Source organism: Phascolarctos cinereus, unplaced genomic scaffold (genome assembly GCF_003287225.1).
Source record: "Phascolarctos cinereus isolate Bilbo 61053 unplaced genomic scaffold, phaCin_HiC Scaffold_5;HRSCAF=322, whole genome shotgun sequence".
NCBI lineage: Eukaryota > Metazoa > Chordata > Mammalia > Diprotodontia > Phascolarctidae > Phascolarctos > Phascolarctos cinereus.
Window position 1 is genome coordinate 305,491,061 of NW_027555958.1, and position 13,217 is coordinate 305,504,277.

Genomic DNA, 13,217 nt, shown 5'->3' on the forward strand with positions numbered 1-13,217 from the left:
GATCTCCTAGGACATAAAAACAGGTGTCTCAGATACCAACTGATTGCCATTTGGTGGTGACAAGTAGGTCCAATGCTATAAAAGGTAGCGTCTGGCAGAACGCAATTCCATAGGAATCCTGGCTCCACAGACAATGAGGCAGCCAATGCTGATAACACACTTATTGCTGAGAATTTGGCTGTAAGACTCGCTGCAGGATTTCATGGCTACGAAGCCCATGGATGACATTCTCATAGATGGTGTTCACATTGATGCAGAAAGGCTGCCACTGTAGATCTGTCACCTGACAGGCAACTAAAACTCCTGTGGCACTGAGGAGCACCATCAGCAGTAGCTTTAAGAAAGCCCAGGACCAGGAATGCTTTTGAGGGCGAGACTTCATAGAACGGGAACCAGACTTGGCCTCTGGAATGACAAAGGCATGACAAAGAGAAGAAGACCTTAGTGGACAGATTCTCCCCACTCTGCTCAGAAACGTACCAAATCACATTCTGCTGGTCCATTCATACCACTTTCTAATGAGTAACTAACCCAGTGTTATAAAAGGGAAAAGTGCTTAAGATTGTTTCTTGAACAATACTATATTCAAAAGGATCAAAACTCAGCTTTCCCCTCCCTTTGGCTTTTTAAAGAGAAAAGAATCTAAAGTGTTTCTATAACAGGTACATAATTTTGATGATGAATGTTCCTCCTCATGATCTATTAACAATATGCCAAGTCAGAGGCTGACCGATTCAGAATCTCGACATCTTGGTCTGGATTACCATACAGAAAATGTTATTTCCTAAAGCACAGACCCTTAATGGTGTTTCTAAACTTCAGTTCAGCTCAACAGTTTTCAGGCTCTGTGATTCCTGAACACTGAACACACAAGGCAATTCTAAGCCATCGCTTTTACTGGAAAGTTGTGACAACATACTTGCAGGCTGATGTGTCTCCTTCTTGGGTTTTTTCTCTTGTTCCTTCTTATTAGCTGCTTTGACAGCATCATATTCTTTTCTCCGACGTTCCTTCTCCTCTGCTTTTTCCTTCTTTCTCACTTCTCGTTCTTGGGCTTCCTTGGCCCGCTGCTTGGCCTCACGCTTTTTCTCTATTTCTAGGAGCATAAGAAATATTAACTTTCCCTGATACTGCCATAATGGAAACTGCAGGTTTTGAAGTTCTAGCTCAGCCATTTTCATGTTTGCTTGTTGAGCAAGTCACAACCTTGGGGCCTTCCTTTTCTCATCTGTAAATTGTGATGTCTGGACCAGATGAGTCAAGATCTGTTCACTCCTAAATCTATAATCAAAACACTGTTCTTCCCCACAAACCTATCCCAATTCATTTCCCAAGAGGGAGCAGATTTCTTCTTTAGGCTTACATATACTTTCTGACTGCAAAGACTGGATAAATTCAGTATTCTTTCCCTCTGTGTCATGAGGCAGATAAAAAGACTGCCACCCATCTTTCCCAGGTTATAATTCTTTACTGCTAAATTTTCATCAAGGCACTTCTAAACAGCAGATGACCTAGGAACGAAATCAAAAGTATAGAAGGGGTATATGCAAAATAAAGTCTAGATACTGAAAATGAATTAACATCTAAGCTGGAAGACTAGACAGCCTTCAAAACTAGCAAGAAAAAGAGAGCTGTGAAAAGAGAGAGAATATCTAGAGAGTTCCAGTTTTCCAGAGTTGATGAATGAATGAGAAGTATACAATGAAGTCTGCCGAGACTAGGAAAATAAACTGTACCTATTTAGGGTGGATGGGTGTTGTCCTTTATTCTCTGATGTGCTAAGTTAATAAACAGTTAAATTTGACAGTAAATAACTTTTTTATTTTCTTTTTTTTGGGGGGGCAGTTGGGGTTAAGTGACTTGCCCAGGGTCACACAGCTAATAAGTGTCAAGTGTTTAGTCTGAGGCTGGATGTGAACTCAGTCCCTCCTGACTTCAGGGCCAAGCACTCTACCCACTGCGCCACTTAGCTGCCCCTAAATAACTTCTTTTATGCTACAGTTCCAGTCTATATTAACATCTCTAGATCAACACAAAATGTTTCAAACAGACAAGCCTCAAATCATGAAACAATCATGGTTCAAGTTTTATTTAAGTTGGCTCCCTGAAATACAGAACATTTTCCTGCAGGAACAATAGTGTTTATTTGCTTATTGAGCAAGTCACAACCTCGGGGCCTTCCTTTCCTCATCTTCAGTCTCTACCAAAACTCTGCCACCCCAGAAATAGAAGGTCCTGCCAATAAAGAAGAGCCTTTCCCCATCACAGCAGCACTTTGTACATAAGGAATAGTTAAGTTAGAAAGTCCCTGTATCAGGGAACACCTATAATTATTTGCTAAAACATGTATAGCCCATGACCATTTGTCAAAATTCTCTATGAGATTAGGAATCACCCACCCACTTTTATCACTCTGCTGGTTTCTAGCTTCTGATAGTCAGAAAATACACTTTTTGATAGTGTGATTTATTGACTAAGTTGACTTGAAGATGAGTCTGGAAGGACTCCTAAAATCAGTAATTTTTAGAATCCATACCCCCAATCTCAGGAAGTTAACCTGCCCACACAGCTATATTTGGTTACTAGTCCAAGGTACCAAACCATGCTCAGCTTCACATCCGATCCACCAGGCCTTCTTATGATCTGCATGCTGCCACTATCCTGATGCCTCTCCCCTGACCTCCCACCTCTCCCAGAACAAAACTCCATTCCCTGGTCTCTACTTTCTATATATGTTGCTATCTTCCCTATTAAAATCTAAGCATGATGGCATGCATACATACACATAGTATCTCTAGCACTCAGCATACTGACTGGTACATAATAAACATTTAATAATTTTTTTTCAGTAAAAAATAATGGGTACTTACCTCGCTCAACCTCCAGCCGCCTTTGTTTCTCTCGCTCTTGATCAGCCTGAACAACTTTCATGTGCTGCAGTACCTTCGAAAAAAGAGTCAGTACTGTCATCTTACAGGTGAAAAAAGCAGTTTGGCAAAACCAAACCGACACACTCACCGTGTCTGAGATAGAGTATGGTCTCCCACCCCTTTGATGAAGGGTAAGAAGTACATTTTCTCAACTCTTTCTTTGGGCCTTTACAATTACACTATAATTACAAAGTGTCAAGTTTCATTTGTTCTATTTGCACTGTCATACAGTCCTTGTATATACTGTTTTCCTGGTTCTTACTTCAAGCCCCCCACTTCTCTGAATTCATATTTGTTTATATACATTTATTTCTGTTTGTTTTTGGCAAGGCAATCAGGGTTAAGTAACTTGCCAGGGTCACACAACTAGTAAATGTCAAGTGTCTGAGGCTGGATATGAACTCAGGTCCTTCTGAGTCCAAGGTCGGTGCTCTATCCACTGTGCCACAGTTGCCCCCATATTTGTTATTTCTAATGGCACACAATACTTCCTTACATTCTCATGCCACAATCTGTTTATCCATTATCCAACAAATGATAAGCACTTTTGTTTCCAATTTTTTGCTACCACAAAAGAACACCAATTCTTACTACTAACATACTAGCTGAAAATAACTGAGCCCTATGAATGGACAAGTAGCATATTCAAAGTTCTGGATTCCTTTACACCATTCAGGCATTTGAGAGCGTATAGAAAACTTAACACCTGTCTTGCATCCTAATCAAACAGGGCTAGACAAGATGTTTGATTAATTATTTAAAATAGTATGAAAAAAGCCAGGAGATCTACAAGGCCAAAGGAGGTGTTCCTTTTAAATACAACTCCATTTCACTCCTCACCCAGAAATGCGTTTCTAATAATTCAGGGTCCTGACATCACCATCCTCTAGCAATACACAAGTAAAAACAGGCAGAGAAGGTCAGGCACAGTCAAGTAACCCCTTCAAATCAGTTTGCAAGTTCCAGGGGCCAAAGAGTTTTCAGAATACTAAGCTAAAGGACACAGAACTGAAACTCACTATGCTCAAATACGTCTGAAACCTTTTGGGAGGGAAATACAGCCCAATGCATGAACAGGCTATTCAAACAACAGGTGTTTGTTTCACAGGCAGATCTGGAAAAAAGCCAAGCACATTACTGGAAGTTGGCCCAAGTTCAAATTCTATGGGACTCTAGACTTTAGGTGTTAAACTTATGACCATCCCCTCAGTTCCTACTCTTAAGATATGTACCATTTAGAGAAGGAAGTGGGAGATATGAAAAGTCCCTTTTATAGTCCACTATAGCAATCACTTACTGGAATTAATTATTCAAAACTACATATTTAATACCAAGAGAAACAAAAATATCTTATTTTAAAAGATATCAGCTATTTAAAAGACTTAGCAGCTACCATGACCACAGCACAGAAATTCACAAAGATAATGGTCAGAAATGATGAAATTTGTTTGTGGTTGTTTGTCTTTCATTCTGGAAAAGGGCCATGACATTAGGAAGGGGATGCCATGACATCCAAGTGAATTGGATTTAAGTGAGGGAAGGCTGTACAAAGTCACCAGTCTCACTTTCTCCTCTGGAGCCATCAGGGTCCAGTGGCAAGATATAGATCAGGACAACTAGAAATGGCCCCAGATGCAATGAAAACAGACAATACTTAAACCATCACTATGAAATGTAGGCTCAATTAACACTGATTGGTAGATATTTCCCTACTACACCATTAAGAAATTGGATAAATGGTGTGGACCACAATAGTCTATCCAGCCAGTGAAGCAGAAATCTAGTACAGCGACTACAGTTTTAGAGATGAGAAGCCCACAGTGCCTTGATCCTATGATGATGACCTTGTCTAGTGATCAAAGAAAGTGTTGACAGGAAGATAGTCATGGTGGTGGTTTTTTTAATTTCTCATATTAGTAAAGGCAGGACATGTTATCTCCTGATATACCCAGTATAATTAAAATAATAGCTAACATTGATATTTTGCTTTAAGGCTTACAAAGTGCTATATAAATTTCATCGAAGATATGTTATGGTTGACACATTCCTTTAGTCAACAAAAAAGCTTTAAGAGAAAAACAAGAAGGTATCAATACCATGGGAGTACACGAACAAGGAACATATAAGGATTAAACACAGGGGCCATATCCTTACTCTGATAGCGCTCTGCTTACACTGCTTCTCATCCAAGCAATCACCAGCTACTTTGGCCAGGACAGGATCTAGAGGGTTATCCTTCAGATCCAGCCATTTCAGGTTCTAAAGAGGAGACAAACAGTTTAAGCAAAAATTCACAAACATGTTCATCCAAAGTAAATCAACATAAAGAGGTAGAAAACAATTTAGATTCTAACTGACTGAAGCAGTCAGGTGAAGTAATTCCCCCTTCAGTGGAGATGAGACTGTACCATAAACCTTTTCAGAGATAACACACTAGTATGCAAGACATGTTTGCCAGTGTTTGGCCTTATGGAGAATTGTTACCTTAAGCTGAGCAAAGCTGACAGGCAGGGTGACAAGCCTATTGTTGAGGAGGTCCAGGTGTTGTAGGTTGACCAGACGGCCAAAGTCAGCAGGCAGCTGCTGCAGGCGATTTTTACTCAAGTCCAGTTTCACCAGGTGTGTTAATCCACAAAAATCAGACTAGAACCCAAACCAAAAAGAATTCTATTTCATTCCACAAGCATTTAGAAGAACACTTAAGACTTTGATGACAGGTAGACCTAGTCAAACCCTTGCACATACTGTCAACAAAGGCCACATCATCATCATTAAAAGTAAAACAGTATAATGGAAAGAAACATGAACATGGAGTTGGGAGAAATTTGGGTTCAAATCTGGTCCCTGACAACCATTATCTGTGTAACCCTGAGCAAGTAACCTAACCTTTCTCCAGGACTCTTTCTACACATGTGTAAAATAAGAATTCAAATTCCACTGTCTATTTCATAGGGATGTTGTGAACATCAAATAAATTCTTTATAAAACTGTCTGTTGTTATTATTTGAATGGCACATCAGACACTATCCCTTGCTCTTTCTCTAGGCATTTACAATCAAGAGCATAGATAACCAAACAGGTACTAAACAAGGAAGACAGTGGCAAGAGAGCTACACATGCAGAGGAGGAAGAGGAGCTCAGAACTGCTTCCTGAAGAGGTAGAATTTCAAAAGCTTCATTAATTCAACTCAAATAATCAAATACTGAAGACCTACTGTGCGAGAGGCAGGGCAAGGCATACAAAAGATAAGCAAAACCCAAACCTCTAAGTTAGTGAGCTGTGAATGACGTGCCAAAAAACAGAGCATCAATAAAACATTTAAAAAAGTACATAGAAAATTCAGAAAGGGACACAAAAAAGGCAATTTTGTTCCTAGTGTTAAATTTAATATATACTCTTTAAAAATTTTATATACTGATGTTCATAGTTGCTGCTGATTGAGTTCCTATTATAAAATTTTTTAAAAATAATCTCTGCCCTCAAGTATGTTAATAACTATAGTTTAAAGCAGAATATGCTAAGTACCATAAGAAAGGTTTAAGTAAAATGACATAAAGAGGTTCAGATGAGGGAGCACAGCCAATTTGAGGAAGGTGGTGAGAATCAGGAAAGTGTTCATGAAAGATGGATTCTTCAAGAATAAATTCTGACAAATTTTAGTTTAAGGGAAATCTAAGCACAGGATATGTACTCAGGTAGTAGCAAATTACAAATCTGAGTAGAGTTGCGAGGTGGGGGTGGGGGTGGGAAGGTATATATAGCCTGCCACCCGGTAAAAGGCTCAAAGGAAAACCTGAAATGATTTCATTTATTATCATCCTACTCTCCCAATCTGAATTTTCTCCCAAGGCACAATCAATACTTTTGGTGTCCTTTTCACCGCTTACAAACATTTATTTCTACTTTTAACTCTGCACAGTGTCATTTCCCACATGTTTAAGGGACTGGGTTTCAGTTCCCTTCTCTGTAAAATGAGAAGGTTGATTTCTAAAATACTTTCCAGTCCTGCCATCTGCTGATTATCCTGACCTATGATACAATGAGCAGTTATCATGAGGTCTTGAGAAAGGTCTGTCAGACAAAGTGAGGAAGTAAGGGGGAGCCAGCTTTGGCCATAAAATTAACAGTAGACTGTAGATGTTCAGCTATTCTCCAATTGTATATATTTTTTGACTACCACCAATAAAACTACTGTATTTTTGTACAAATAGGTCTTTTTTGACTTTTCAATGTATATTTAGGATAAAACTAAAACAGTGGAATCACTGGTTCAAAGGTGAATGATCAGTGTTGTAATTCTGCTGTATACTGTCAGCCTAATCACCAAAAAAATTTGTGACACTCTACTGTACCACCTGTAGCCCCACCAACACTGAATTTTACCATTTTAGCTCATTTCCTGACCCTGTCTTGTTCTGTTCTACTGTAGTTTTACATGTACGTCCTCTCTTCCAACCTAGCTAGAGTATGCTCTGAAGACAAGAACCATGTCTTTTTTTTTATGTCTTCCCCCTCCTCTTTCCCCACCTAGAATAAGGCTAATACAGGGGTAAGTATGCTGAAGATGTTTAATAAATGTTTATTCTTTTTTTTTTTAAGTCAACAACCAGGTCATTGCTAAATGATGATGAATCTGGCAATTAACCAGATAAGAGATGACCAGAACCTGACAAGCTAGCACTTATAGGGATGGAAGGTAAATGGCAGATTTGGGAGGAGCTGTGAAGGACAAAGCAACAATAATTGGTAACAGACTGGATGTGATGACAAAAAGTGGTTAGTCTCAAATTATAGTTTCTTACTTGGGCAGCTGATGAGCTAGTGGCCACAGAGATGAGTCCAAGGCCCAATAATCCTTTCCTGTCCCCACCAAGGAAGCATGTTGTTCCTAAAATACCCTTCTTCCTAGGAACTCAAAGCGATTCACAAAATTGTTTCCATTCTCCTCAGTGATGTGAGGCATGAAATATTTTCCTCACTTTGCAAGGGATAATCTGAGGCAAAAAGAGAATGAGTGACTTGCCCACGCTGTAGATAAAGCAAGGACTAAACCCCAGGTTTTTATCTCCTAATCTGGAGCTTTATCCACTCAATCTCATATCCCTGAGTCTTAATGCCACCAAAAAAAAAACCAAACAGCCTAAGCCATTCTATGATAAGGCTCTCTGGTTCTCAAATTCATCAATTTCCCTGCAGAACCTGCTTCTCTTCATGACTTCACTGTTTGTTATGGCACCACCATCTCTGAAGACTAAAAATCTGTCACCTTTGACTCTTTCCTCCTTTACTTGCCACCTGTAAACACAGAATCCTGTTGGTTTTACCTCCACAAGATCTCATTTGTCCATCCATTACCATGGCCATCACTGGTTCAGGTGTGATAATTACTTCAGTACCCTAACTGGCTTCTCTATTTCAACACACTACTCCCTTTACAAGGATAACAGGTTAATCTTCAAAAAAAGAGCAAAGTGTTAGTTATAAAACAATTCCTACTCAAAAGTCCTCAGTGGCTATTGTACAACATCAAAACTCCCCCTAGCTTTCAATACCCTCTGATTTGTGCCCAACTTTTCTTCCCAGAGTCCCCACATTAAGCCCTTTTACAACCTACACTTACTGCCCAGAACCTTCCAAATATGGCTATTCAAGCATAGTAGATGTCTAGCACCATGCTTCTGACAGTTTCCACTTTGGCATTTTAAGATATGGCTGCTTTTGACCTGCTGACCCAAACTTCCTTTTTAAGTATGTTTCTTAGCTTTCATGACTTCACACCCCTATTGCTTCTCTTGGTTTCTCACCCCATTCCCAAGAATGGCTTTGACTCGTGGTTTCTGCTGGATCTGCCCAGAAGAGGAACTAGTTATCTGTTCCCATTCTCAAACTGGTAGCTTTGATGACCTAAATCATCTAGAAAAATACCCTCTGCTGGCCCCACTGCCTCTACTCTTACACTGTCAGCTCCTACTGCCAGGGATAAATACATGCATACTGAGCTCTTTTGAGATTCCTCTTCACACATACATACCTACTACACATACAGGTATACATACACTCCACATCAGCAAAACTACACTACTCTCTTTCCCCTAAACATGGCCTAAGACCCCTTGCTTTTTATGCATGTGCTGTTTACTCTACCTGAAGTATCATTTCCCCCAACTTCCACCTGGCCACCATGCATGACCTAATGCAAATTCCACCTCCTCGATGAAGCCTTCCTCAATCCTCAAAATGATTTTATCAGTGGAAATGACATTAAAGAGGCATTACTATCTGCTTTACCACTGCACCCTAAGGACCATGGGACTTTTTCATTCAATTAGCAGCTAAAACCTTCCATGTATCTTCCCCTTTAGAATGTGAGCTTCTTCAGAGTAGAAGTTTGATTATTCTGTGTCCCCAGCCTTAACACAGTGTTTTACATATAGTAAGCACTTAATAAATGCTTTATTCATTCATTCAATCCACATCACCCAAGCTAGAAGTAATTTCTCCTTTCCCTAAGCTTCCACAGCACTATATATTTTTCTGATTATACTTGTATTATCAACTTGATTAATTTGTATGTTATCTTATTTCCCCCACTAGACTTTAATTTCTATGAAGATAGATATATTTTGTTATCTCCCACAGCATATATCATAGGGTCTTACACATTATAAATATTCAATAAAATAATTTTAAATTAAGACCCTCCTCCTAAAACCAACTACTAGCCTCCATATATTTGATTAGAGCTACTGACTCTCCCAGGGATTCGTGTTCATGGTACATCCCCCAGCCTGGAGCAAGGCATCCCCCCAGGTACTCCAAAGAGAACCAAAGTCCTTTGTTGATCTTACCGGTAACGAAGTCAGTTTGTTGCAGGACAGATCCAGTACTGTGGCCTTTGGGAGAGCAGCCTAGGAAAGGAGCAGAGGAAATTTGTAAAATCCATATTGCCAGAGACTATTATACTTGGTGGCATCTATTTGCCAATGGAGTATCTTTCCAGAGGAGGAGAGTTAGGATAGATTAAAAAGCACAAAACAAGAATAAAATGCTGAGAGAGCTCAAAAAGGAGAGCAAAAACTGAGGCCAGTCATCAGTTACCTATGGAAATACAGAAAGAACAAAGTGTGGCATGCAGCGAAGGAAAACTTGGATACCAGAACAGAATTGAGGACTTCCAAACAATGCTAGAGACATCTTAAAAGTCTTCAGAATCATCCCTTCTTCTGGCTAGGGCAGAGATTTTTAACTTTTTTCTTTACCCAGACCCCTCTGGCAATCAGATGAAGCCTATGGACCACTTCTCAGAATAAAGCTGTTTTTTGTTTGTTTTCCAAAATTCAGAATGGAAGGAAATACTAAATTTCCATTAAAAGTTAATGAAAATATATATTTTTTCCATCCAAGTTTATGATCCCCCTGAAATATATCCAATTGGCATTAAAAACTCCTGCCCGATTTGTAGCGCTAACCCACAACAAACCCTACTCCACCCAGTTTTGGGTTGAAATGAGAATAAGACCAAGAGATAAGACATTCAATTGATGACATTCTATTCCTAATAGGAACCAAAGAATTGAGGAATATTGCAGCTAGAAGGCTCTCTGGGGATCATCTATCTAGTCTTAATCCTCTCAGTCTTCAGATGAGGAAAATGATGCCCAGAAATGGAAAGTGGCTTGCCCAAGATCATAATGTTAACAAGTGGCAGAGCCAACATTTGAACCCAGATCTTTTAGGTAGAATACTACTTCCCCAATGTGTGCATCCCAACCTTTGGGCAAGCCACTGCCCCTCTTGGGGCTTCGAAATCCTCATCTGCAAAAATAAACAGCCCGGTCCCCAAGGTCTCTTCCTGTCCTAACATTCTAGGATTCAATACACTTCCCATATGTTCGAGCAAACAAAGGTCAGACATATCAACCAGTGCAGCCCAACTTTTTCCAGCCCAAGTAATGCCTGCAGGCTACTTCTAGCAGCTGGGATTGCAGAATTCCCAAATGTCACTAAGTCTCAGCCACACCCAGGTCCCTAGAAAGGCCTACTTCTCTAGGGCCTAGAAAGAGACAGCAGGACCTCCCTCCTCTTCCGTCTCAGATCCATCTGGTAAGGTCAGAGCCCGAGAATACCATCGCGTCTCAGCCCCTCATTTTACAGAGAAGGAAACTGAGGCCTGGAGTGGCGAAGGGGCATTGCCCAAAACGCCGAGCTGGGCCAGGAAGCGGGGCCTCCGCGGCACCAGCCAGGGGGGATGCATCCCCCCCAGGAATGACACGTGTCCAGTCCCGGGGACCCGGTTCCCAGACCCCCGCTCCCGCTCCGGCCCGGGGCGGCGCCCACACTGACCAGCTCCTTGACCGGCACCTCGGTGAGGTCGCCGAGGCTCAGGTCCAGCTCGTTGCCGTCCAGCTTGTCGCGCAGGCTGGCCCCCTTGCCTCCACTCTTGGCCATGGCTCCGGGAGGTGTGGGGATTGGGGGGACGGTGGGGGCGCGCGAGGGCTCGGCGGGGGGTGGGGGCGGCTTCCGGCGGCGGGCACGCGCCCGGGCGCTCGGCAAAGCTCCGCGCAGCTCTGGGCGACGGCCGTTCTTAACGGACGGGGATCCGTTTGCCAAGCAGAGCCTCAGACGCCTGAAGCCCGTACACCGCCGCGCCCCGCCCTTCCTCGTACCCGTCGGCCCGGCACTGCCACCGCCACCTTCCGTCCAGGATGCCGTAGCCAGCCACCGTAGCCCGCGACCCCGTTCCCGCCTCCGTCACAGCCGCCGCCAGCCACTTCCGTGTCCACGTCTTCCCTCCGGGAGACACCGAGGCCCCTCGGGTGGGGCCAGAGAGACTCGCGCATGCGCGAGTGAGCGCCCCGCCGCCCCCTAGTGCTTTGGAGGCTCCCGGGGGGGCACAAGTGGAAAGCAGTCTGTGCCCCAAGCAAGAGGATTGGAGGTTCTGCAACGGTGTTAGACCCGGAACCGTGCTTGGAAGTTCTAGTCAATCGGCCAGCATTTATTAAGCGCCTTCTGTGTGCCAGGTACTGTAGTAGGCACTGGGGATAAAAGTACAAAAATGAAACTGTTCCTGTTCTCGACGTATTTCAGGAAGGAGACTGTAACATGTCTATAGCTGTACACGTAGATAGAATTCCACATGCACACACATACGTACACATACATACATACATTTATAAACACAACTGAAATCATAGATCTATATGTACACATACATTCACACCTTTGCACAATATTTAGCTACACATATAAGTATATACCATATATCAGATCCACTATATATACTGTATACATATGGATGTGGGGGGGGGGGTAGACCTGAGGCATCATTGATCAGGCAACTTGGTGGCTCAGGAAAACCTAATCTGAAGTCCAAATTTTTAGATACTTACCTGCTGTGGTACCCTGGGCAAGTCACTTAACCTCTGTCTGCCTCAGTTTATTCTTCTACAAAATGAGGATAAAAATAGCACCTACCTCGCAGAGTGAGGATTAAATGATACAATATTTGTAAAGCATCCAGAACACAGTAGATGCTATATAAATGCTTATTCCCTTCCCATTCCCCTTCTCTAAAATGAGGTAATATTTATAAAGAACTTTGCAAACTTTCAAATGCCGTATAAATGCTGGCTATTGTTGTTGTTGTTGGAAACTCTCTCTACTAATACTGGGTGTCACCTTCCTATGGGGTTGCTCAGAGAGCTAAGAGGTTAGGTGACTTGTCCAAGGTCACACAGTAAGTGTCACACAGAGGGAGCACTTGGACTCAGTTTCTTCAGTCAGATTTTTATCCATTTGACAGCACCTTGCTGCCTAGTGGGAGGCATGCACAATTCAAATCATTGCTCTTTGAAACCTTTTTCTCTGGTTTAAAGATACTGTCCTCACTCTTCTTCACACAGATCAATAATCACTACCACCACCTCTGAAGTAGGTTGTATAAGTATTATTATCCCTATTTTACAAATGAGAAAACTGAGGTAGTCCCCTTCTTCCAAATTTCCCTATTTCTGGTGAAGGCACCATCAGCCTTCCAGTCTTACAGGTGCAAAACCCCCATGTCATCTAGCTGCTGCTGTAGTAAGGAATTCTACAAGGCTGGGTCATGGATGAAATCAGGGACCCTAGAAGGTAGAGGTGAGGAGGAAGTAGTTCTGGTCAGACAGGTCAGCCAGTGCAAAGGCAACAGAGATGAGAGATTGAGTGGCCTGTGTGAGAAACAGCAAAAAGGTCAGTTTGTCTGGACAACAGAAAGCAGGAAGAAGAGTCATGTACAACGAGACTGA

At 42.0% G+C, this 13,217-nt stretch overlaps 1 protein-coding gene across 1 annotated transcript; it reads right to left on the reverse strand.

Moving 5' to 3' along the window:
• Position 1: 1 nt before the first annotated feature.
• LRRC59 (leucine rich repeat containing 59) lies at positions 2-11,724 on the reverse strand. Its single transcript, XM_020972567.2, has 7 exons — positions 11,275-11,724; positions 9,780-9,839; positions 5,415-5,573; positions 5,085-5,189; positions 2,871-2,943; positions 920-1,096; positions 2-405 (listed from the first exon to the last, which is right to left on the reverse strand). Exons 1-7 carry the CDS (start codon positions 11,377-11,379, stop codon positions 161-163), a joined length of 924 nt encoding a protein of 307 aa, XP_020828226.1. The 5' UTR covers positions 11,380-11,724; the 3' UTR covers positions 2-160.
• Positions 11,725-13,217: the final 1,493 nt, after the last annotated feature.

Coding starts and splice junctions, on each gene's coding strand:
- LRRC59 (XM_020972567.2), bottom strand. CDS start 11,379: ATGGCCAAGAGTGGAGGCAAGGGGGCCAGCCTGCGCGACAAGCTGGAC. Junction 5,574..9,779: donor ACAAACTGACTTCGTTACCG/GTAAGATCAACA, acceptor TTTGGGTTCTAG/TCTGATTTTTGTGGATTAAC. Junction 406..919: donor GGAGACACATCAGCCTGCAA/GTATGTTGTCAC, acceptor TTGTCATTCCAG/AGGCCAAGTCTGGTTCCCGT.